General features: G+C 45.8%; 1 protein-coding gene across 2 annotated transcripts; it reads right to left on the bottom strand.

Annotated features, from left to right (window-relative positions):
- Positions 1-321: 321 nt before the first annotated feature.
- abl1 (c-abl oncogene 1, non-receptor tyrosine kinase) lies at positions 322-27191 on the bottom strand. 2 transcript variants are annotated; one of them, XM_056589506.1, is made up of 11 exons: positions 26982-27191; positions 12296-12460; positions 10779-11074; positions 8322-8594; positions 6925-7009; positions 6254-6431; positions 5060-5244; positions 4802-4954; positions 4463-4552; positions 4218-4340; positions 322-3502 (listed from the first exon to the last, which is right to left on the bottom strand). In XM_056589506.1, exons 1-11 carry the CDS (start codon positions 27106-27108, stop codon positions 1902-1904), a joined length of 3276 nt encoding a protein of 1091 aa, XP_056445481.1. In that variant the 5' UTR covers positions 27109-27191; the 3' UTR covers positions 322-1901. The 2 variants fall into 2 exon arrangements, with proteins under 2 accessions (XP_056445481.1, XP_056445482.1); XM_056589507.1 differs by lacking the exon at positions 26982-27191 and adding an exon at positions 15922-18003.

The raw sequence follows: 27191 nt of genomic DNA, 5'->3' as shown, positions 1-27191 counted from the left end.
TGTCACCTAGTTTATTTTATTCTAGTAGGCGGTGAAAGGGAATGTCACGCGTTTCATGTTTTCCGGGTTTGGTTTGAGTATTCTGTATGTCGTATAATCCAATGGAAACTCTCCATTGCAGTCCTGAATTGGGACTGTTTTCTGTTCTGGGAGGGGTTAAGTCAACCATTTATTTCTACCACCTTTTCAAAACTTCCTGCTTTTCTTTCAATAGTACAAAAAGTACATATGTATAAATTGTGACTGGGCTAACATTTAAATACATTCTTGTGTATATGATACAAAAAATACCTTTTGATTTTAATAATGACAATAAAATACTGAAATACATGAGACATGGGGGTTTATTGCATCTGCTTACACCTGGACACCACTCAAGAGTTTAGATACTGGGAGAGAATAAGCCAGGCCGTACCCGAACCATGCTGAATATATATTATATACAGACGGAGAAAGAGCCACCACAACGTTGGTTTTCAAGTAACAGTTCATGTTTACTTTATTGCAACAAAAATTGCACAAAGGCTAAAAAGGAACAAAGCAAAAACTATTTACAGAGAAAACGAGTAAGTGAGGAGGCTCGGTTACTAAACAAAAATAGTGGCATTATTGGTAAAGGCAATCAATACCATAGGTCCACGTTGACCAGGGCCGGGCAGCTGGTCCGTCCAGAGGCATCGCAGTCAGAGAGGGCACGTGTGTTACAGCATCAATACGTACAACATCATGGTTCAGACAGGAGATGCAGTACAAAAAGGAAAGTTTGACGTTACAGTGGAATGAGTTTATGTTGAGTCTGCCGGTGAGCTTCTCACTTTAAGGTTCAGTCTTTAAGACAGCGAGTGACACGTACGTATCATCATTTAAGGTTAATTTCTGTCCAGTCTGCTCGGGTAGAAACAGCATTAAGGCCGCGTGATGTCCGGTCATCCTCGGTTGACCACCTGCTCTGTTATGAGACACTGGAATGCAGCCACCTCACCGACTCTGCTACTTTCGGCTCGAAGTGGCTAGTTTCGTAAAAAAACTAAAAATAAAACAAAAGTTAAAAGTTGTAAAACAGATTCAGTCGGAGAACATCAATCAGGCACTTTGACAGTCAGTGGTGGAGCTCTGCTCCCTCATCGCTAGAATGGTTAGCACCACTGCTCTATTTGGCTCTAATCATTTCCATATTGTGCAGCGATATATCTATATACGTTGGTTTTTTCCCCCAAAGGTGTCAATACACCTTGTTTGCATCTGTCCATCAACCCTTGATGGATGATGGTGCAATGAGCACCGAATACTGGCTGGACATCTCTGACCACACGAGGAGGGGACAGGGTACAAAGTCAGGGGAAGTTGTAAAATAAAAATATGCAAATATAAAAAAACAATAATCTAAGAGTAGCTCATGACATCAGGACATCTCCCAGGTTTGAAAGAACTAAAAACTCAAACAGCGTTTGAATGTCACAAGTCTATCTCATTGCTCGGAGGTTCAGGGTTGTGTTTGCACATTGAAACAGAACGGCACTGGGCTCCCTGGAGGAACGACCTAAACCTTCCAAGAAACATTGATTGACCCTCAATGATCACCTAATGATCAAGAGGATGTGAGGTCCATTCATAGTTAAAGCTCTCATGACTCTGACCCCCTCAGGGGGACTGGTTCCCACACACAGTACCACAGCAGACATGTTTTGGTGTTCCTTGTTCTGTTGACACTCTTCCCCCTCCCCTCCACCATTATGTGAGCACAGGCCCCCACTCTCAGACGGAAACCGACACTAGTAAACACAGCTAGCCAACAGAAAGGGGGGGGGGGGCGTTGCATACAGTTAGCCGCTAGCGCCCAGCGTTCAAGTTTCCCGTGGTCTTCCCCTGCGTGCGGCTGCGGCCGCTCCCCGGGCTGAGCGCTACCTCTGCACGATGTCGCTGATCTCCTTGACGGAGGACAGCAGCTTGCTGAAGTCCTGCTGCCCGCTGGCGCCCCCGGAGGCAGCGGGGCAGATCTGCAGCTCGCGCAGGCTGCCCTCCAGCTTGTTGATAGCCTCGCGGAACGCAAACTTGTTCCGCATCTGCTGGATGGACTCCACGTAGCTGATGCAGTGCTTGGAGAGGTTCTTGCCCGCCTCCAGCACGGCGCCGTGGCTGCCCGTCTGCTCCGAGTTGCGTCCGATGGCGCAGCGCAGCAGCTCCGTGCCCTCCAGCACCATGTCCCGGGTCACCGCCCAGCTGGCCGCCCGCTCCACTGGCTGCCGCGGCGCCGTCTTGCGGAGGGAGCGGCGCGTGGTGATGAGGGGGATGAAGGCGGGCGTGGGGCCGCTGGGCGGCTCGCCCGGCGGGGAGGAGGAGAAGCCCCCCAGGCTCTGGGAGGAGACGGAGGCCGACACCGAGGCGGAGGAGCTCCTGGAGGTCTGGGGTTTGGCGCCGCCGGAGCCCAGGGGCAGTTTGGTGCGGGGTGGGTCGGTAAAAGGGGAGGCCTCCAAGAGAGGGCTCCTGGGTTTGCCCTCCGAGGGGGACGGGGGCTCCTGGTTGGGGCTCCGCGGGGCCCTGCCCGGTTTTGAGCTGGACGCCGGGGGAGGGGGAGGCGCCGGCTTGGGCTTGCTGAACTTGCCCCTCTCCCTGAGGGAGGCGTCCCCGTGTCTGTTCCTGCGGAGACGGCACTCGTCGGCGGCGGCGCCCAGCGCGGGGAAGACGTTGGGCTTCAGCAGCTCCGCCTGCAGGGCGCTGGTCCGGGAGCAATCCAGCCCCCCCGGCCGCCGCACCGGCTTGGGCGTCAGCGCGTGGGGGGGGCAGGCGCCGGGGTCCGGCTCCTTGAACACCTCCTCCCCCGCCTCCTCCCCCTTCTTGGGCAGGCGGGGAGGAGGGGTGAGGGCGCCCCTCCTAGGGTCCCCCTCCCCCTTCTGCTCGCTGGCCCTCTTCCTGGGCAGCGCCGGCTTGCCCCCCAGCGTGCACGAGTCGAAGTGGCGGTGGCCGGGGTCCCGGGGCAGCGTGACTGACCGCCACTCACTCCCCGGGGGGCCGGGCTGCAGGCCGGAGGTCGAGGAGGAGCGCAGGAAGCGCTTGGAGTTGGACACCAGCTCCTCCTCGCCAGGGGGCGTTCCGGGCCCCTTGACGGCCTGGCCGGGTGCTGCAGGGCCCCCCTTCTTCCGGGGGAACAGGGGCCCGGGGTAGGAGGGGGCCCCGTTGGTGACACAGCCGGGCGAGCCGTTGTTGTTCAGCGACAATAACCTCAGAGGGTCATGGTCACTGCTGAAGCCGTCGGTGTCGCGGGCCTGGTCGGCCGTCTGGCCCCGCCTCTCCACGTGGGCGTCCATCTCCCGGAAGGAGGAGCTGCGTTTGGGCGGGGCCGGGGCGTTCTTCTTCTTCTTCTTGATGAGGCTGAGGAAGCCGCTGCTTCGTGTCTTGTCCTTGGGCAGCAGGCGGTCGTCCTCGTTCAGCGGGCCGTCCGTCGCAGGCCGCTCCTTCCTGGGCAGCATGGGGGACGACACCGCCCCGTCGGGGTCCAGCGGGTCTGGGAAGGAGCGGAGAATGGTAAATTCTCCTCTGCATTTGTACAACGTTTCTCTAACCAGTGGCCACTCGAAGCTCTTTACAATATTTCCTAACATTCACCCATTCATGTACACATTCACACTCCCGACAGCGGCGTCAGCCATGCAGGGCAACAGCCAGCTCGTCAAGAGCAGTCAGGGTGAGGCGTCTTGCTCAGGGACACCTCGACACTCTAGCTAGGAGGAGCCGAGGATAGAACTCGCAACCTTCCGGTTACCAGCCAACTCGCTCTACCTCCTGAGCCGCATGCCTCCCAAACTGCTTGAGGACCTACTGTACGCTCTGTCCCATGCAGTTTCAGCTCCGTTAGGGGACACAGCGGGCAGAACCTGCGGAAACGTGTCTCCATTATCTACGTTCTCTATACTAAAGAAAATTATTTCTCTCCTATCCTGTTTCTATCCACATGAGATCCATGTGTTCTCCATTTTCACCCCTGCTCCTCCCTGTCAACAGTGACACAGTGGTGAGTCTTCTGGGCTTTTAGACGCTGGGTTTAGACGCTGGGTTTTTAGCCCAGAGTCGACCCCAACATCAACAAGCTGGAACTCTCCAAGTTAAGAGCTGAACACGTAAACAACTGGATACAACTAATAGTGCTGGCATCCAAACACTGCCGGCAAGTGTTGTGCGGCTGCACTCGGCCAAAGAGAGGAACACAGAACCCCCTCTACCTGGGCTGTCTCCATCCCGGTGGTTCCTGCGCAGCGTCCTGGTCTTGGTAGGCAGCTCGGGGGCCTGCTGGAGGGGCCCCAGGGTCAACTTCTTCCCCTTCTTCCCCAGCTCTTTCTCCACCTCTAAACACACACACATGCGCACACACACACACACACGTTAGCCAAGGACGACATCAGGGCGAACTCAACCAATGGTACTTGGGTCCTGCTCCACGGCGGGTCTCTTTAGTCCCATCACTGACCGTCAGAGATGCTGGATTCCTGGAACATGGTCTCAAACGCCTGATGGGTCTCAGCAAAGGATGGACGCTCTGCAGGGATCCACTTCCAGCCTTCAGAAGGAACAAATCATTACATAACAAACAATACAACAAGTTCCAATGACAAGGTGATCCACTCTCTATTGGTGCGTGGGTGGAGCTTGATCTCCATGACAACATGATCCACTCTCTATTGCTGCATGGCTGGATCCTATACTCAATGACAACTTGATCCAATCTTTATTGGTGCGTGGGTGGATCCTATACTCCATGACAATGTGATCCACTCTCTATTGGTGCGTGGGTGGATCCTGGACTCACAGGCTCTCATGAGCTCGTAGACCTTCTCAGGGCATCCCTCGGGTCGGTCCATGCGGTAGTCCTTCTCCAGGAGCTCGTACACCTGGGACAGGTCTATGCCCGGGTATGGGGACATCCCGTAGGTGGCGATCTCCCACAGCAGCACGCCAAACGCTGTGGAGGTCCAATGGCATTCGTCATCAAGTAAAATCCTACGTTGAATAAGGAGCCTAATCCCAAACCAGGATAGAGACACTAAACCCAAAACGAGGACCTTACCCCACACATCAGACTTGATGGAGAACTTGTTGTAGGCCAGGCTCTCGGGGGCGGTCCACTTGATGGGGAACTTGGCCCCGGCGTGGGCCGTGTACGTGTCCCCGGTCATCAGCCGGCTCAGACCGAAGTCCGCCACCTTCACCAGGTGGTTCTCCCCCACCAGGCAGTTCCGGGCCGCCAAGTCCCTGGGGGAAGACAACACGGGGTGAGACAGGTTGGGGGAGAGACTTAGAGATTCAGGTATAGGGCATAGGGGCCTTTTTTCTAGGATTACTTTCACTCACAGACTGTAAAGGACAACTCATCCCTTTACGCGGTATTCCCCCTAACGTTGCATGCCTATATTGTTGGCACCCTGTTTGTGCACAACCGGTCTCAACACATAATCTGGCAGACAATTAGTGAGGCCAACACAGCCGGCCTGCATGACACAGCCGCCCGATTAGTTAACAGTTAGACGTGCCAGAGCAGAGACGGCCGTGTTACAACAGCAGCTCTGGTTAGGAGAGCAGTGAGAACGCCAGGGGACAGTTACTTACAATACTTTGATGGGGGAAGACTGAGTAATGCATTACAAGTACAGTCACAGCCACAGTAAGACAGAAACCATGATGAGTGGTCGGACGTGCATCATCACATAAACCCGACTGTCGGTAGCTACTAGTCATACATCCTTTATGCGTCGATAATATGGCACGGCATCTCTTCTCAGCATGGACCCATAAAACACTCTTTTGAGCAGCACACCTTAGAAGGGACGAGGGCCACGGCAAGCGCAGCTCCTCTCTGATATAAGAGTGCTGCTTCATAAGCCTAGGGTCTGCACGTTCAACTCTGTACCGGCACAATTTCGCCATACCCGTTAAAAACATTTCCAAACCGACCGACGGAAAATGCAGATCCCGGGCCAATGATGGGAATGGTCCAACTAATCCACATTTCTTAAATTTTACTGGTGAGAAAACATGAGCCATGGTCTCAGAACCAAGCAGAGGCCCCCAGAAGACGCCGCAGGAGACGCCCCAGGAGAGGAGCCAGGAGAGGCCCCAGGAGAGGAGCCAGGAGAGGGGCCAGGAGAGGAGCCAGTAGAGGCCCCATGAGAGGGCCCAAGAGAGGCCCAAGGAGAGGCCCCAGGAGGAAGCAAGAAAAGGCCCCATGAGAGGCCCCATGAGAGGAGCCAGGAGAGCCACCCACCGATGGATGAAGTTCTTCCTCTCCAGGTACTCCATGGCGGAGGAGATCTGCGTGGCCATGTACAGCAGCACCACAGCGTTCACCTCCTCGCGGTTGCACTCCCTTAGGTAGTCCAGCAGGTTGCCGTGGGTCATGAACTCTGTGATGATGTAGAACGGGGGCTCTCGTGTGCAGACCCCTGTGTTGACACCACACAACACGTTAGTCCCGTTGGGATTAGATGACGTTAAAAAGTTTAGGGACATTTAGAAATGTCATTATTAAAAAAAAAAAAGAAGCAATGTCTAGGTCGATGAAGATAACATTAAAGTAATAGTCTAGACAATTTGTATGTGGTAAATGGCTTTTCTAGCTGGATTTTTATGAAACATCTGTACAGAGGCCCATTTTCAGCAACCATCACTCCTATTCTAAAGGTACATTGTTTAGCTCATTGTGTTAAGGCTATTTGATGATTAGAAAACCCTTGTGCAATTATGTTAGCACAGCTGAAAACTGTTGAATAAATGAGTTTTCATGGAAGACAGGAAATTGTCTGGGACCCCCTAAACTTTTAGACGGCAGTGTATATCATAGGTTCCCTGCACATCCGCTGCCCGAATGAATATTCCAGTTGAACGTATAATTAGCATGGATAAGCTCCATGTTTATAATGAATTGTGGTGTCGTACCCAGGAGCTGGACCAGGTTGGGGTGTTTGATTTCTTTCATCACCGCCGCCTCCTTCAGAAACTCCTCCACTTCCATCGTGTCCTCCTGAACAACACACACACACACACACATGCACACGCACACACACAAAAAAGGGACTTAACATGGCATTTTGACAGATAGTGCCACATATGCTGTGAAGATCTCAGCTCCTACGGGCCATAAAGAGACCCAACCACATGTCCCTTGTAGATGGGTTCACATTGTAGATGACCCCTCTACAGGTTGTACATGTGCCGGTGCATAACCTCGACCTGGTGGATAATACGGTTACGATCAGGTCCACTTTATTTATGTCTGTCACAGCACCAATAGCGCTTTTCCATTGGCCCTTTTTGCCGTACCGAAGAGTACACGCTGCCTCGAGATGGAGGGTCTCAGAGGTCGGCCCACAGTGAGCCCCCAGACTCTAGAGGGCTGCGGGGACAGCAGCGCTGGTTCCGTTCGGGTAAGAAGTTGTCTCTTAATTTGTCGAAATATAGACCTAAACAAATACAATAGACTGTGTGTTCTTATTTGAGACGCATCGCCATTCTCGGGGAGTATGGCTAGAGCTTGAAGCTTTTTTTATTCCTTCGTTCCTTTAATGATAGAAGCCTAATTAAAGGCTCCTGCATTTATGCTTAAAAATATAACAAAGGTTTAATAGAAGCGCACTGTGGCGATGAAAGAACAAAATAGCTTGTTATAATAGGACAGATTTGTTCCGATTAACCTCGGTGTAAAGACTGGATATTGGACCATTTTTCACACTATTAGATCACCGATATCGATGTTCAACACATTTCTTTCCTAATATCAAGGACATCGTGTGGCCCTCGGGAAATTTTTTCCAATGTGTACACAGGACTAATATGAACTTCATCGGTGCAATGACTTATCGAGAATAGGAAGCAAAAAGGGTGAATATTGAAGGTCAAACTGAATCCTTAATGGTGGATATCATTGTGTGTGACGCTGAACAACCCAAATATATTAAATGTGTCTTAAACAAATCAATCCAACTTTATGGTAGGCTAATATAAAACTAGATAGGCATAAAAGCTCCAACGCTCAGCGGTTCCTCATTTGCGGCACGTGGCTCAGGAGGTAGAGCAGGTTGGCTGGGAACCGGAAGGTTGCTAGTTCGATCCCCGGCTCCTCCTAGCTGAGGGTCGAGGTGTCCCTGAGCAAGACACCTCACCGTAACTGCTCCTGACGAGCTGGCTGTCACCCTGCATGGCTGACAGCGCCATCAGTGTGTGAATGTGAGCATTAATGGCTGAATGTGAGGCGATATTGTAAAGCGCTTTGAGTAGCCAATGGTTAGAAAAGCGCTGTATAAAGGCAGTACATTTCCAGTCATCCCTCCTCCCACCTTGAGCGTCTTGACGGCCACGGTGAGGTTATACTTCTTCCAGACCCCCTCGTACACCTCGCCGTACTGCCCGCCGCCCAGCTTGTGCTTCATGGTGATGTCGGTGCGCTCCATCTCCCACTTGTCGTAGTTGGGCGACACGCCGTACACGGTGGGCTTGTTGCGTTTGGGCGCCGGGTAGTGCAGGGTGGTGATGAGGCCGTCCGCCACCGTTGAGTGGTGGTGCACCAGCTCTGCCAACGTGTTGAAGCGGCTCTCTGACGACACGTACAGCTGGGGGGGGGGGGGGGGGGGGGGGGTGGAGGTAGATGGAAACAGTCGTTAAATACATGACCGTGAAAGGGATGTTTAGTTCTCCTCCTCCACCCCGTGGTGGAGGAGGCGATGGATTGGATGTGGAGGGTGGAAAATTGGGGGATATAGATGTCATGTCAAATTTGTGGCTGGGGATTTTACCTCTGACCTAACTAATTATGAACAAATACTGGTGCTCTAATGTCACATCCTGCTCTAATGTCAAATAGTGCATGAAAATATGCATATTTTTTGCTATTTCTTGCTATTGACTGTTGAGAAACAATCATTTTGCGTACGATTAATCTGGGATCCAGTGATCCTATTTAGGGGGAGTAGAAACGCTGGGGGAGATGGCTCCAAGCCTTAGCAGGATATTCTACTGACTGGATATTCTACTGACGGGGGCAGAGCTATGGTGAAATTTCTTCTGACCAGGGCGGAGCTACGCTGGATATTCTACTGACAGGGGAGGAGCTTCGCTGGATATTCGACTGACAGGGGAGGAGCTACGCTGGATATTCTACTGGCAGGGAAGGAGCTATGCTGGATATTATACCATAGAAAACTGATTTGCGAGTACATCCTTTTGGAATGGGACTCCAATATGTGCATATCTACATTCGCAAGTCTACCGGTTGTTGATTTGAAACCTTTACAGACAATTTGTTACAGTTAACTTCTGCTGGCTGTTTGAACAACAACACGCTTACACAGCCCTGCCTCCAACTAAATGATTGGTCAAATAACTATACAGGGGAAAAATACGTGAAAATCACTCGGATTTGACCTGGTCTGCAATCAAGACTTTAAATGTTAATCTACATTCTCACACTATCCCATTGTCCCAGGTCTTACGCAACTTCCTCCATCACTTAATCTGTTTGACATGTATGCATAGTCTGTCTTTAGCCATGAATGGAAGAATGACACATATTGTGATTTTCTTTTTAACGACAAACAGGGAAAAACAGATTAGCCATGTAAGAGACAATGAGGAGGGACATTTTAAGTTAGTTGAATTCATCTCAATAACCACCCATATCAACTGGGTGATCAGATCTATCAACTGGACGATAATAATTATCGTGTCCGCATGATGGCATTCAGGGTAAACTTCTTGTACAGTTAGGTTGAAACCAGTCTTTTCCACCCATTTGTCATACATATCGCATAGGTGACGGTATAATTGAATCGAAAATCCACAACAAAGAAAGCCTTCAGAGGCGTTGGCTGTGTTTTTATTATGTGAGGAGGTGGCCATGTTTCATCATATGATTGGCCAGGCCTTGCCCCTGTACTACGCTCGCTTATCAGTAGTTCAAAGATACTGAAGAGGCATTTCTGCCTTTATGCCTTGTGTTCCTGAAGGTAGAACAGCCCTCTTTACAACAGCACTGCCCTGCTGGCTCAGTTCACCTCTAATTGAATACAAAATGGCTCAACTAGTGATCATATTCACAATGCAAGTATGGTCCATCGATGCAGAGGTGACTGCAATTTACATTAACAATACAATACAATTAACAATATAATAATCACCAGGATTTCCTGCTAAGGATTCTGCATAGCGTTGTTTTATTATACCCAATGTGTCATAGGAATAAAACCTTCCAGATGTGCTTGAAGCCAGGGAGGCGGTTGAGGCCCTGTTATATAGTGAAGCATGTGGTGTGCATGTTGAAAGTGTTGCTTTGCCAGTGTTGTGACTTTAATCCACCTATCACCTCATTAATCAATAGGCCTGTTACATATGGTCACCAGGTCTAGTCGACTCTTGCACTGTTTCTGTTACTAAACCCACAATGCTACACTAGTTCTGTACCCGATATCCCCCATTATAACACAAAGAGTTAGGGATAAAGGACTTGAAACACTAATTGTAAAGGTTTTTGGGAGACGGGTGGCAGAAAGTACGGACCAGTCTACACGTGGTTAGGGGAGGCCCAGCCCAAAGGCCTTGAGTCTGAACCCCAATTTCAAACCAAACCCCAACTTGGCATACCTGATCCAATGACCCAACAGTAAACAGATGAGGAGTGGATCAAGTAGTCACAAGCAGGGCACAAAGTGTGCCTGTGAATTACAGAGTGTAACTAGGAGGAAGAGAGAAGTGTGTCCAGACTCCAGGAAGGGCGGAAGCCCGCTGAGACGTGGGCGTACCTTGCTGTCGGACGCCGTGTTTATGCGGTAGTGGTAGACGCGGCCCTCGTAGCGCAGGGAGATGGACCTCTGACCCGGGCTGCTCTCGCTCTCCCGCACCAGGAAGCTGCCGTTGATGCCCGAGCTGAGCAGGTACTCGGCGGCGTTGCGCGACACAGGCCCGTGGTACCAGCTGTGCTTCTCCAGGCTGTTGACGGGGGTGATGTAGTTGGACGGCACCCAGCCTTGGCCGTTCTTCGTCTGCGCCTCGCACCACTCGCCATTGTGGTTGTAGCCCAGCACGCGCAGCTTCTCCCCTAGGGAGGGGCCGAGGGAGGGAGGAGCCAATGGGGGAGGAGCCGAGGGAGGAAGGGGCCGAGGGAGGGAGGAGCCGAGGGAGGAAGGGGCAGAGGGAGGGAGGAGCCAATTGGGGGGAGGAGCAGAGGGGGAGAGAAGAGTCGATAGTTAGGCAAGTTGTGGATTTAACTAAATATTGAAGCAACTAATTTAGTCTGCATAAAACAGGAAAGGCCACTTTGTACGGTCTATATAAAGATAAAAGGATGTGGAGCATAATGTGTCAAGGTATTGAAACACGGTAGTATCAGGCATGAATTAACACTCACATTCTAATACAATGGCTACTTGTTTAGCATGGATTTTTGTCGCAATGACATAATTGAAATAGTGTACATCAACATAACCCGCAGGGCCGCACAGAGATAAAGCATACAGTTGATGATGAGTTCTGCCCTCACCGAGTCTACCTAGGGTGTTAACTCAGAAGTGAACCACGATGGAGCTGCCGTTAAGAGACTATAGTATCATGAGGCAACAATGAGGAAAAAAGACGCAAAATGGAATCTGATTTACAATAAACAACATACAATATGCAACCCCCTGCTGAGGAGTAATTGGACGTTTCAAACACTGCACCAGATAACAACAGTATCATGTAGTTGGAGTCAATCTCCAGTAGGAGTTTAGATTGACATTTTATGAAATCCCCCTACAAATCAGTCAAAATAACGATGATATCTGATGACGACAGCAACATAACCACACACTATTGCAATGATGTTCGAGTTAGATTGAGCTGAAAGTAGTCAAAGTGGGTTGGGTTTTGCTTTGTATTGGATACGTGTTTGCATGCCCAAATCATACAGAGAACCCCTTTAAGGATAGTGATTACATAATTCAAGATTTCTTCTTATGCCTGAAAATCCCTTTGAAACGACCAGACTGTTTCTCATCTTTGATGAGCATCAGAGATAATGTGTCACTTAACTTTTGGTTTTTTAATTGGGACATTTTAGATGACTCTAGCGTCTGATTAAACCTTTAATTAAGCTGGAGACTGATTTAGCATTTAGCACGATTCCCTCTCATTATGAAATCCACCTACGTTTTTTTGCAGCCGCATCCTCTTTTAACTTGAATCACTTCAAAATAACACTTATGTAAGTTCTGCAGGGTGATTTGTGAATGGATTTTACTTCAGCCATGACTAGAAAAAGCCAACTTTGCTTTGTGCTCACCTTTAGTGATGCTGAGGGTGTTGTCGCCACTAGCAACAAAGTCGTAGAGGGCAACGAAGAGGTTGGGGTCATTCTCACTGGGACAGGACAGAAGGTTCTCCTTGGAGTTCCAGCGGGCCGCTTCAGTCAGACCCTGGGGCTCAAAGTCTGGTCTCTGCAGAGCTTCTGAAACACAACACAATAAACATATCAGATATTCACATCTATTGGATATATCCTGTATCATAGTAGTGTAAGGTACTTGAACCTTGCAATGACAATTTCATAGTGCGGAATGCACAAAATTTGTCCTAGTTTCTTAGTGCAGAAAAGTCTTATACTTTGCATTTGAGACATAAAATTTGAACTTTGAATTGCTGATGTCATAGTGATAGCAACAGAACAACAAGTTTCTTTGATTTTTTAATGAAAAAAATAATGGCAACGAGGGAAAAAGCTCCATTAGATTAAAATAACATTGGTCAACAAGATGGTAAATTTAAAGGTTATCTTCCCATTTATTTTATGTTAATGTTTTTGTCATTTCAAATGATGTGCTAAACTTTTTCTGTGTTTCAGCATGTTCAGATGACATAGATTTGTGTTATGCATGGGTATACTAAGTATAGGCTTTTGCAGCACAATTCAAAGACATTTCTTAAAAACACAATGTAGGAATATTTCAAAGAACACCACAATATAGGATGAGGTAACCAATGGCAACCTTATTTAACCATAGGGAGGCAAGGATGGTCAACCACAATTAGGTATTTACAGAAGATAAATGTTGTTTCCTGTTCAGCTGTTACAGGCCTATATATAGCTCAGGGGGCGCCTTGTATTGCCAACAAATAAAGAGATTCAGACAGCCGCTGTCCACACCCATTAGACCCCTCTTCTATACAAAACCCCTCTCCACCTTGCACCACAGGCCAGGGTCCCAGTGAAACCTCTACTGTCAGCACTTGTTTCTTACTTCCGATGTGAAACGTAACGTCAAAATTGGTACAAGCTAATGTCAAGAACTTGCTTTCCACTGAGATTATATATGTGTCTTTAGAGGACCCAATTACAAAACAAGGATCACCATATCATCAAATTAATATCATTCAATTCAAAATACTGTGGCATATTTTCCAAAAGCAATCACATGTGAAACATATTTCCCTCACAAATTATTCAAAAAAAACATTTTGGGCTGTCGAGGATTATGGCTGTAGTTAAGGTAAGGTAATAAACCTGATGCTACCATTATACATTTAGCAATTATGGGACAGGGTATTGAAGCCTGGTTCCAGGGGAGGAAGGAAGAGGTCACTTAATGCTTCTGAATGGTAAAATATGCAAACTCTGAAGTCTAACGAGGGTTGTGAATCCACGAGCATTGAAGATGATACGCACAGAGATAACATGTTTTGGACGCTTCATACAGACAGGTTTGGTATACGGAAGGTAAGGAATACTGATTCAGGCAGCTGGGTCAGGATAGGACATTAATTTACTCAAGAGCATACTAGAATGGTAACCGGGACAGGGATTGGTTACTGATAGAGCTGATTTAGATCCAGGTTACAGCCTGTGTTTGGATGTGAAATCCAACACTGCACAGATGTTATAGTTTTCAGCGTGACTCACAGAAATTTGAGAGAACGCCAGAAAGAATTGCATTATTCCAACTGCAATTGTTGTTGCTATTTGAGCGGAGCTTCACTTGGTCGTCAAGGGTCACACACACACACACACACACACACACACACACACACACACACACACACACACACACACACACACACACACACACACACACACACACACACACACACACACACACACACACACACACACACATCTCTAAGTTGTTTTTCTGAGCGCTGGTAATAGGTTTTTTAGGAGCAAGAATGCCAAGTGAAATATGATCACCTTGGATACAGAACCAGGATATCAACAAAAGGGGGATAACACTATTTGTTTGTGAAACAAATTGCTCTGGAGTGTTTATAAGAAGTCTAAGGGGTTAGAAGGGGCCGCCACCTGGAAAGTGTCAGAACTCCTAAACAGAGAGTCCAACGTTTATATACCCTCAGGAGAGGAATTATCAGTAATTTGAAAAAAGATAAGTCATAAGAGTCTGAGAGCTGAAGACGGAGGCCGAGCAGACATCTCTTCGACCTCAGAACAGGGGGAAACAGATGAGTGGTCCCCGGCTTCATGGAAGGACCCGACATGATGAAGCACAAGAAGAACGCATGAGCCGTTCAAGGCCATGACGCCATTGTTATGAGCAATCTTGGTGCACTCAGGCCCACTGCAGTGCTATGAGCAATCGTAATGCACTCGGATCAGGCCCAGTGCAAAACTAAGGGACTCTGTAGAGCAGCTAGACTAGATCCAGAATGCCCAGAGCAAAACGACAATACCTTGGCCTGCTTTCTTCCTTTAGGTTCCTCTTCAAAGTCAGAGGAAGTATCCAGCATATTAATGTAGCTTAAGTTGAATCTGCCAACAATGTCTAGAGCAGAAAGCAGTTGAACAAAGACCTCCACCTAACTACAGATCCAGAGGTTCTGAGCACAGTTGGGACATATTTCTTTGCCGAGAACTTGCTCAGAACAGGGTATCAAGTAACGCTAAGGAATAGACGCAGTCACATGGCCACTGGGAAGGGAAGGGTACTGGAGGCCTGTTATTATGGATCCTTGTTCAGCTTTCATGTGCTATTCACTCAGTTTTGCAGTGTCGTGGATAAGTTCTGTTAGACGACATGTACATCTGGGTTAAACAATGTCAAAGATTTAACAAAGTTTGGCCTTTAAGCTTGACCAACAGAAGTCCAATGGAAAACACTAATTATCATCAGATATCTGTGCCATGTATTAACTCCGGATAGGATTCAGGGACATTACTAAAGCTGATAATCAGTCATCTATGGGCAGCGATCCAGAGCTGTTTCTCTATTAACTCATGGGGTTGAACAGCCTTTGGAACATCTAGGAATTGACCAGGTCTTCCATTACACATCAACTGCTCTCTTGTCATTCACGAGTTCAACGTGTCTCGGATTTTATTTTGTTTTACAGATCATCCAGTTGGATGAGAGAAACCATATTTACCTTACTTTGATTAAGGCTACGTCAGCTACCGCTAATTTGAATCCATATTATGGTGAAAAGGTAATGTGCAATGCTTGGAATACAAAATAACAAATGCACCAGGATATTCACTGCATTGGATAAGTCACAGTATTTAACCAAACCAGTTTCAAGTAGAAAGTAAACAAAGTTAAGATGGGCTGTTAGGATTGGAATACAATCCCTACTCCTCCTAAACAGTAATGGAGTGGCACATGGCCAGGATTCAGATTTCCTTATATTCTCCTCTCCCTCTCTTTTCCACTTCTTCTCTTTGCAGCGAGCCAGTCTGTCTAGCCTCCCGTCCCTCCCCAGCACTCTCCTCCCCCCTCACTTTCCAGAGAAAGGATACCACCAGAGCTTCACAGAGATAGCCTACCTTCTAGTTCAAACTTTGTCCCCTACTCTTGTTACAGACCCATTATTATGGGCTGTTACCGTTACTTCAAAAGCAAAACTTGAATTTTCAAACATGATCCTGTAGACGGTAAACATCTCCCCAGACAGAGGTATTCTTACCTTCCAAGTAACAGCTGGAGGAAGACGACAGGCCCTTCTTAGATTTACACCCCACCAATTTCAGGCAAATCTCCAACATTTTCATTTGCTTTCTTTCACTTCCTGCTTCCAAAATAAGTTTTTCCTTGACGATATCCAAAGTCGCTCAACTGTTTTCCTTCGACATTCGAATAGCAGGAGAGAAACGGGATCATCAAGAGGAGGGGGGGAATAGTAAAAAATAAATAAAAAAAAGGCATAGGCCTATAAGCACATGGAATAATAGGAAGCAAACATGGGAAAGCCTTCCTCACACAGGTCCCGGCAACAGTCGTCAGTCCGCGATCTGCACTTCACCTCACACTCAAACTCAAAAGGAAAAGTGTACTTGGCTCCTCCGTCCCGACGACTGTTACAAACTCTCCGCTCGGAGAAGCTCCATCTTGTTTTCCTCCCTGGATATCCTCAGCGCCACGCAGAGATGAAACAGATACATCCAAAAGTGTGTATTTCGTTTGAAGCGCGTGTTAGACATGCAGATGTGTCAGTTGAGTGGGCAGCGGCAAGGACAAAATAGTGCCATTCCCCTCTCTCTCCCTCTCTCTCTCTCTTTTGCCCTGCGTGAGTGTGTGTGTCCGAAGCACGGGGAGTTGCTCCTGCTACAAGCTGCCAACAAAGGGCCCCTTTCAGCCCAGGCCCACTGCACTCAATGACATCAGCAGGCAAGGACCTCCTACATCCCCCAAACACTCACACTTAGAGGGAGGGAGAGAGGAAAAAACTCACCCACTGAAGCCCTCAACTGATTCCACAATACAAAACTCCGACGAGATTGACAAAAGCCTCCAAAGTAAAACTTTAGAAGGTTTTCACCGAAAAAGCTACAGCAAACCCTGCAGCACTTTAGTTGGACCAAAGGATTAGGAGAAGACACACCTCTAACCCACAGCCCCTCCACCTTTTCTGCTCCACTGTGCTCTCCTTTCCAGCCGTGGCCTATTGCACACTCACTTCTCAAATGTTGACAGGGTAAAGAGAGGGGAGGGGGATTCAGAGTACTTATTTTAAAGACACATCATTCCCAGAGAAGTCGAGCCATATGAATCATTCCATCTACTTTTGCTTATAGATCCATCAAGTTGTATTTAGATTGGTCAATACAATTGTTTAAATGAACTCGAAAAAGCCAGAAGTATTAAGGCTTCTCTTCCAGAGCAAGACTTAAGCCATGTGATTTCCAGAGTCGCCATTGTATTGGCGATGTCTGGAACAAAACAAAGTCAGAGTCAGAGAGGCTTGCAACATGACTCTGAACATCCTTTCCCTGTTTGGTCTCGGCTGTCCCTGTGAGTAGTCATGCAGGATCGCTGGAAGACACAAACTGTTTACTTCTCTTGGGATTGATTCAACTCACTCCAGGAAGTGGTGGAAAAGGTTGTCGTGTAACTATGGAGGATTGTGTTGAGGTATCCAGAGAGCCATCGTCACCACTTACTGTCCTGCTGTTCCATTTATAATCAAACAAAAAATTATTTAAAAACCTCTCAAAGTAAACAGAATCAATGGCTGCTGCAGTTTCAAACGCTGTCTTAGAAAATATAGCAATGATCATACCAAATTATAAAACAAGTAATCTCTTGAAAGACAATGTTAAATACAAATGTAAATTGTTCACTTTGTCATATTTGTTGCCGGCTCAACTAAACATGCAACATGTTTAAGTCCCTTGTGTCTGCCCTAGTCCCTTCTCTTGGTTGCATCATGCAACTACTTCTTGGTAAATAGACTCACCACCAATACCATTTACAATAATAGAAACAATGTAAAAAGGTGCTATTGAATGGTTTGAAGCATTGAGCACAAGTTGTGTTGCTGTCAACCCAGGTCAATGAAGGCATGCTTGAACGCTTCTTAAATACAGAACCGGACAGACCACCGTGTAACAGCCATGGATCCTTGATTTGTGAAGAATATAATCAAAAACGCTTTTGAAGACGAGGATTCTGAATGTCACAATGGACGCTAGTGGATCCTTGATCATTTCAATTGTGACAGTGAAGACTATTATGCTGTCAGAGATGCCCACTATGTAGAAGGATAGGTATACAGTTATCAACAGGTTCATTATGCCCAGTTACATGCATGGACTTCCGATGAATACTATTGACACTTAAAGGGGGGAGGTCAGATTAATAAAAAAGCATGAGGAAGACAGTATACGATTCATAATTATCTACGACCCATGATTTCATTAAGCATCAAACGTAATACCCATGTGTTGCTATGACATCCTTGTAAATGCCTCTAATTTTAACTTGTAAATATAGCTGGGAGCAGCAATGTGGGGATCAAGCAGAATAGGACTCTATAAACTAATTTTGCTGGACAGACATAATCGGTTAGGTGGCTACATGATGACCGTCTCAGTGATTTCACCTACAATGAAAGCTATTGGCAAATGGTTATCGTATAAGTTGCTTTTAAGGGCTGGAATAGACTTGCTGCTAACAACGCCCTGAAGGTTTTGAAGGTTTTTGACATAAACCAAGATGGCGGAGAATCCATCATGGCGCAAAATGACCACATAGGATGCGTACAACTCCGCTTGGACCAAGGATTCCAATGTTACCTTGTTTGTGAATATTGGATGAATGGGTCAAAAGTTATAAACATGAATGCATGTCCAACTCTGACCTGTTGGTGGCGCTAGAGCTCATGAGCTAGCAACCACAAATTTGCTGTGGGGTATCATGGGACTGTCCTGAATCTATGTGCCAAATTTCACAACTTTTGACCATGGCGTTCTATGGGCTGCCATAGACTTCCTTGGAAAGATAATAGGAAAACGTACGAAACAAAAAGGTTGTCTCGCAGCTTCGCTGCTTGAAATGGCATCCAAAAGCAGGACAGAATGGGAAAACCTTTACCATATGTACTTTTATTTACGTTTATTTGATAGGGACAATGCACAATATATAATTGAGCCAGATTATAGCCACAAGGCTAATTTACATCTGTTGTCCCTGATGACCATGTAGCCTGCGAGCCTCAACAACAATCGGAAACAAGTTAGCATTAACGCTCAAGAGTTGTTAAAAAGTGAGAGAGTGCAAATAAATGGCTTGTTGAATGGTTTGTAGATGAGTCACAGATTGAGATGAGCATGGCGTCATGAACTTCAGACTTCTGGTAATTCATCTGGCTCTCAGGCCAGAGGAGCTGCGGTCCAAGTCTGAATTGACAAGATGTAGGCCTTTTATAGTGTTGTCCCCCAACCAAAATGACATTTTGAATGTTATATTCCCAATCCTAAAATCTGCACAAATGACAGTTGCTGCCGACGTGTTTAGCAGGCTGCCATTCACACCCTTGCACATGGCACAGTCATTCCAGTGGTTTGAGGAATGTCCTCTGTATCCATGGCATCCAGCCCGGCCAAGCTCTACATCATCCCCGTGGAAGAAGCAGGGCGACTGTGAGTGTATGTTTGTGTTTCCATCTCCTCCACTCCCACAGACAGACACACACATCACCCCTGGATGAAGTCACAACGTGGTATGGGGAAAAGGAGGCGCAGTCGAGTAAGTAGGGTCCATAAAAATAAGAAGAAAACAGAAAAAATGATGCAGATGGAGAAACATGAAGCACATTGCTCTGTGGTGAGCTCATAGGAGATTCTTTTTTATAATCCAGCCTCTTTCGGTATGTTAACAGTTAGCTGACGGGCGTAGAGCATGGGTTTTGGCCTTCTCCTGCATAACCCCTCCTTTTTTCCTCAATTTTTACATCAGTACAAACCAGCACAGGAGTGGTTACATCCAGTGTTCTATCTTCCCAGGTCCACTTTGTTTGAAAAACATTTGAAAATCACACCCTGCAATGTGATTGTCCTGAGCCTTATAGTCAAACCCTTATGTAATGTTGCTCGCATCACTAGCTCATGCATACTATATGCAGGTCAAATGTGGTAGAGGGCCATGAATTACTATCATCTGCTACTAGCATGTTCTTCATTGAAAGGTTTTGTATGGCAGCTTATGTTTGGCTCATGAAACAAGATCTTGTGCTAAAACCAGAGGGCTATTTCATTATGAAGGGTGATACACAGAGAGGGAGATACCCAGCTGTGTTCATATGAGTGCATTTACCACCACACTCGAATTGGCAACTGTGCCTGGCAGCCACCACCGCCCACATCAGCACAGCTTCCTGGCATGTCAGACAATCAGGACCCAGACAGAACTGATCGGAGTGTGCATGGGGTTGTTTACTCAGGCTGCTCAGGAGAATGCAGCCAGAGAGTCTCAGTCAAACTGAAGAATAGATTGGATGAGAGGGTTTAGGGTTCTGCATAGTACTTCTCTTGGCATGGCCATCAGCAGGACGCAGACGTGGGGTCCACCAGGGGAAGGACCTAAGCATTTGCAGGGCTTAGGAATGACACTTATACTTAATTCAGGAACATGGTCGTAAGTCTTGGACATGGCAGACACTGGGACTGACACTAGTCATTTGAAGATGACATGATGCAAGCAATATTGCTCACACACACACACACACACACACACACACACACACACACACACACACACACACACACACACACACACACACACACACACACACACACACACACACACACACACACACACACACACACACACACACACACACACACACACACCTTAAATGACAGTGACAAGACGGGACAATCTGAGCCAGATAAATTGTGCAGTAAGCCTGCACCTGTGCTTCACAGTGGGGTTCTAGGGGCCCAGAGAGGAATGTAGTCAACAGCAGTAGGCGCACATGCAGAGAACGGAAGAATGAAAATGGAAGTATTCGCTGTGATACGTCACACAGGACAACATGCGAGCTCAAGGTGTTACACATGTAATGCTGCCAAGGAAAATAATTACAGCCATGTTGCTACCATTACTGAGAGATTATTTTGTCATTAAGGAGCATTAAAACAAGGTTTTCAAATTTGTTAAGAAGGCCATGGTGGCAGCCGTGGACAGCTAATAACTGATTCCAGTTGTTTGCACTCAGCAGATCAGACAAACAACAGAGATGGAGCCCATACGAGTATACTCTGATTTCTGTTCCATACGAGGAACAGAAATCTGTGATTTACTTCTAATTATGTTGCTAAGGTTTATCAAGGTGTGCATCAAAATTCTGAAAATTGTTCAATGAAATCCTTCACCATGAAATCCATGTAAGTTTCAGTATATCGATTTCACTCTATTTCTTCAACCCAATATGGGTTGATGTATAGGTGGAGTTTATTTACCCTCTTGGCCACATAGCCAAGCAGGGGACCAATTATTATGACCAATGACTGACTTTATTAGCTGACTTTGAGATGTTTATTAACTGTTTTACATTTACCTGGCAGGATTGTCAGTTGGTGCGTATTGAATACTGTAACCTTTAAATTCCAACAGATATCATGGTCCGCGAAGGCCCATGTAGTCATCTATGTAGGGACAATAGACGGATGCAAACACCAGTGAGTTTGGTGTACTGCTACACGAGTGCAGCAGCCAGAGCTGAACTGTGTTAAAGTGGATCCAGATGCAGTGAGCATAGCAAGCCCCCTCCCTCGTACAGTGTTATGAAGAGGAGCTTAGCAAAACACAAAGGGGACAGGAGAAGATCAGCAGCCTATAGGAGCTGGACAGGAAAATAGAACCCAATGTTGGATTTAGCTGTCGAACAGCTGACTATCAAAAGTTTACATGATTTTAATTCATGAAAATTGCCTTTGATGCCTGCAAGTGCTGAGGCAGAACTGAAAATTGTTTAGCTCTAGAGGATCAGGGAACAATACCAATGTCAAACAACCCAAATAAATGGTATCTTGTTTCTTAACAAAATGCAAGTCAAAATCTAAAATGGAATAGAAGTCCTCACAATCCTAATTACCGCCAAACAGAGATTTGCTGTACAAAGACTTTCTGGACCGAGCATACCGTAAATGGTGAGAATTTGTCTATTACCTACATAGACATTCTAGGTAGCAGGTTTTGTGCGGAGACAACAGCTGCATCTGGGGTGCCTGCTAGCACCCCGAGAGGGAAACAGGTTCTGTCTGTTGTGTGGCAGCAGGCTCCCACACAACATTCCACTCTGACTTTACGCTTGTGTTCACAACGCTTTGAGTTTCCTGAGCTCTGTTATGTGGCCATAACACTGTGCGTCTGTCTGTCTGTCGGTTTGTCTATGTGTGTTGGACAGCTGCATCTGCCTGGGCTTTCATGAACCAGCAAAACACCAGAGCAACGACAGACACACACAAACACCAAGAGCCCCTTTCCTAGTCTTTCCAATCAGTGACAACCTGAGGTTCAAAGGTAGCCTTACTTTAGGATGCTCCGTGTGATTTGTCTTTACTGGAACTAAAGCCACTTGTAAGGCTTGAATCTACAAATTCTACCCCAAGACTCAACTAAATGTAGCATGCATACAGTCTACTATAGCTTTTTCACCCCTGTAATATCCATTTAAGTACAGATTTGAAATGGCATTGAGTGATCATGCTTTGTTTGTGAGGTCGGAGAGAAAGAAAGCTAAAATAAAAGAAAGAAAGTAAAAAGTTCAATGGCCTGGGAGGAGGAGAAGAAAGAGGGGTTTTACTATTTGAGAGAAGAAGAATGTGCAAGAGGTCACATTCCTGACTGCACTACTGTGTCTTGCCTTATATTCAACTCTGTCCCGTTGTAAAATAGAGAACCTTACTCAAACCTCCTCTGGTATACCGAAACCACTCAAACAGAAACGGATGGCATCATCCTAATCACACCTAGCCTTTGAAACATCCACCTTATCAACATATTGACTGCTTCAGCATAACTAATCTCATCTTTTGCAATCAGACACACACACACTAGATAAAGAATTCAGGAGTTAAAATTCAGCAGCTTGTAAACAGACTCAAACTTTCTGCGTTTTTCTGTTTGTTGTTTGTCTCTAGCAGTGTGTGTGTGTGTGTGTGTGTGTGTGTGTGTGTGTGTGTGTGTGTGTGTGTGTGTGTGTGTGTGTGTGTGTGTGTGTGTGTGTGTGTGTGTGTGTGTGTGTGTGTGTGTGTGTACGTGGCTGGCCATTGCCAGGCTGTAACCACCAGGTTCCCAACAGCTGGCCTAGATGAACAGCAGTGGAGACGCCTGAAAAGGCAGACCCTGCCTCCTCCATGTCTCCATGACCCACAGGGATCTTGGGGTAGCTCTAGTGTCTAGACTTTATCGATTCCACAAAGTCCCGCAAACAAAGAGGAAAACACAAATACCTCAAAAAAAGGACAATAAAATAAATGCACTAAAGAATTACCCATTGGGAATAAGGAGTTGACTTGTAATGACGTTACAAGTTAAGTTCATACGGCGCAATCAAATTCTTGCATAATCAAAACATATCTTGGATAATGGATATAAAAGTGTTTAGTGTATGCAATATTGGGCAATATCCCATGATTGAGTTCTCAAACTCTGGATATTGTTTTCATCGCATGACGGTCGTCTCGTCATGCAAATAAAAACAAAAAATTCCCGGCAAAAGGTGTAATCTTGTTTATTTTTGGAGTGTTCACTTGTAGTATAAACTAAACAATTATTCACTTTAGGCTCCGTGAATGGTGGGGAACACCTATTCCCCACTATTCACTTCGCCTCTGGCGAATAATTGTTAAATATGCAATAGTAGCGCAAAGCTTTGTAAAGAAAACATAAAACAAACACACGGCAGTTTGTTTATCAATATCTAATATCCACAAGAGGGCACTATTGTCCTTGTGGCTGGTCAATGGATTCCTGCATTAATGTACCCATGTCTGTACCTATGTTAGTTCACTGGCTAAAACAGTCACGAGCCAGAAGATATCTGCGGAGAGGACGTGATTCTTCTGTATCTTGCAGCGGATTACAAATACTGAAACGGTACAGGTGAAATATGTACTCTGTTGAACACTGACTGTAGCTAGTGGCTTGCTTGATTTGGTTACAATTTCCTCTGATGACGCATTAGACAGAAAGAAATGTGTTTCGATTTCTTGAAAGACACTTTCAACTGATTTTATCAAAAACACCTTCGGAGGGAGTGTGCAACCAAAACCCTTTGAAAAACCATCGCTCACCAACCTCTCAATCAAGTGCGGCCAAGTGACATACCGCCTAGAACCCCCTTCATAAATAAAAAAAAAAACACCATCTAGACCAATGAAAGTGAACATCTATCTCCAGTTCAATAGTCTGTATTACTTTACATGTTCAGTTTAATTTACTAGATATGGTAACTGGTAAGACATAATTAATTCTGAGCAACATTAAAAGATAAATATACAGGTTTTGTTGATTTGAACAGTCAGTTACCTCCTTTGAATGATGCAAATAAATGAGCTCTATAAACTAGACCCTAAAACCTTTTTCCTTCAAACAGGGTGATGCACATCAATCATGTTTTAAAGGATTCTTCTTGCTGCCTGCCACTTCAGCCACGAATACTGTAGCCATTCACACACACACACACACACACACACACACACACACACACACACACACACACACACACACACACACACACACACACACACACACACACACACACACACACACACACACACACACACACACACACACACACACACACACACAATTTGGTAAGGAAAGGTCAAACTCCTTATTGTCCAAACCGCCAAGACTTTTACTTAGCTTGTAGAAGACGCTGAAGTGCAAAAGGAGCAATTTTCTCTGTACTATTCATATTTTCTGTGCTGTTTATTGCAAGATATTTTAAAGAGAAACTGGCATTATTGTAGCTCATTAAAGCAGAGCAGTGGGTGGTTCTATTCCATTCTTCCTCCTTATCAACTGCTCCAACTAAACATTCAGTCACCAGAAACCCACTCAATGAACAGACAAATTGATAACAACTACACAGGTTTGCTTGAATCCTAAACAAACATTTCATAATTGTTCCTTCAATGCAATAACACGATTTGCATTATTCTCTGCCCTTGGCCCTTCAACCTCAAAATCCTATAATCGTTTATTTTAAACAACATTTGTGAACATAATAACATAACATCAGTCCATCCGTTTAAGCAACATCCAGCAACAACTCATTAGTAAATTAGTTTAACCTAAATATCTAGATAGCTAAATAACAATGCAGTCCAATGGGTTGATTCCAGTACTCTTTAATAGTGTGGCTGGTCCAACATTGACATTTTATCTCCGTCAAACTTAATATAGGCCAATACACACTAATATCAGTTCTTCAGAAAAACTATTCCACTGCATATTGTTTGCTATTGTTAGGTTAATGACTGGATCACAACATGATCATTATTGCTTAGTACATTTAAAACATCACAATTTTAGTTTTCAAAACAGAGCTTTCTGTCCTTCGGCCATCAATCCTCAAATCCTAATCTCACTTCCTATTCCTTGTGTCAGCCGGTTCCAGCTGACGGCAGGAAGTGAATGAGGATCACTACCGTTTACATAAAAACACTTTAACAGCACATTAATTTCTTCATCCGTTACAAAACGTTTACCGGTAATCATGCATAGGGACGGAACACTTACATTATTTTAAATGGTATGGTTTATTGACCTGCCACTTTACTGAGACAAACATCAACTAACATCATATTTTTACAGTTAAAAAATGTTTGGGTAAAATTTCTTGACTAAAATGTATAAAGTTGATGAGAAAGTAAAGTTTAATGGCGGAGTTCGCTGTAAAAAAAAAAACAGGCTTTCTACTTCTAGTGTGAAGTGGGTTTTGACAAAATTTTCTTAGCTCCTACCGTCGGATTTAGTCTAACTCTACTTCTATTTAGTTTTACCTATTGGTGTGCACTAAAATTACATAATTAGATTATGGCGATTTACATGAATACACATTTTTAAGAAATCATTGCCTCTTTATGGTCTATAATGTGTGTATGACTTAAGCTACTAAAATACTACTCCTGCTATAAACACTATACTAAATATTATAATACTCTACAGTCTGCCACGCAGGCTAAGAAGACACAAGGTCTTGAACCTGAACCATTGTATAACCAAGAGAGAGAAAGCCCAACTATACTTTACAGTTTAGGCACCTGGGCCCAAGGCCAGATGCAGGACAGGTCTTTGCTTGCCCAACAGTGCCTCTGTCTTTCTCTCAAGCGGCTGCAAGTAAAGATCAAAACCTGCCGGGTGAGAATGCTCATGTCGCTGGTTAGCCTAGCCTAGCCTATAGCTCTAGCCTAGTCAGTCCCATGCTATACTCACCAGGAAGAGCTAGGCAACTGCAAATATCTTTGAGCATGTGCTGACATTGTCCTCAGCTTGTGCTGTGACTCGCATCCCATTTTATAGCTCATCCTGCTCAGCAAATTGTAGTTGGGGGTGATGGTAAATACAGCTCCAATTACACAAAAAGGGTGTAAATCAATTTATGGATCATTATTAGGTTTATCCTGACGACCGTGTTTAGTGATGTACATTGAACACTGTTATATTTTACCATTTTGTGTCACGTTCCACTTTGCCAAGGATGAACGGATAAACCGTATTTACAATGGCATTGATTGGAGAGTATGTCTATAAAACGCTGAAGCATCAACTTTAATTATCAGACATCGGTTTCATCCTCAGGGGATGGAACTTAAGGGTTCCATTTTAGAAACATCAGTTATCGCACTTCAGCAGTATACAAAGAAGAAGAAATCATTACTTCTTCTTTATATACGGCTAATGAGTGAAATCAGTACTTTTAAAGATTATCTTGACACAGCTTTGCGGGCTGTATTGGGGCCTTTACCATAAGCTCAGGCTCTGACTAGCATAAACACTGCTCCGGTTATCTCAAGGAAGTGGTCGAGTGTTAGTGAGTAAAAGTATTGCAATAGCACTGCAATTGGCAATACTGTAGTTTATAGAAGTCCATTTTAATAGACTCTTTGACTTGTGTAAAGTCTAATGAACCCCCTTGAGAGCACTCAGAGGAACATTAACACCGGCAATAAAGAGATTTAAAGAGGTTATTCTGTATACAGTAATGCATCAGGATCAGAAGCTTTCACTTACCATGCACAGCAAACACGTTACAATGGTGAGGCCCATGGCGTGACGACTCCCTCTTCCCGCTCTTGATGAAGGCAGGCAGACTGGGTCTCCTCTGTTCCCCGACAAACTTCCCCGGCTGCTGCCCCATAAGGGCAGGATGCCAGGCGGCAGCCGGGACTCCAACCTGCGCTCCTGCTCACAGTCTGACAGGCACTAGGCCGGGGGGGGGGG

The sequence above is a fragment of the Gadus chalcogrammus genome, chromosome 4 (genome assembly GCF_026213295.1).
Source record: "Gadus chalcogrammus isolate NIFS_2021 chromosome 4, NIFS_Gcha_1.0, whole genome shotgun sequence".
Lineage (NCBI taxonomy): Eukaryota > Metazoa > Chordata > Actinopteri > Gadiformes > Gadidae > Gadus > Gadus chalcogrammus.
This window is presented reverse-complemented; position numbering and strand designations above follow the sequence as displayed.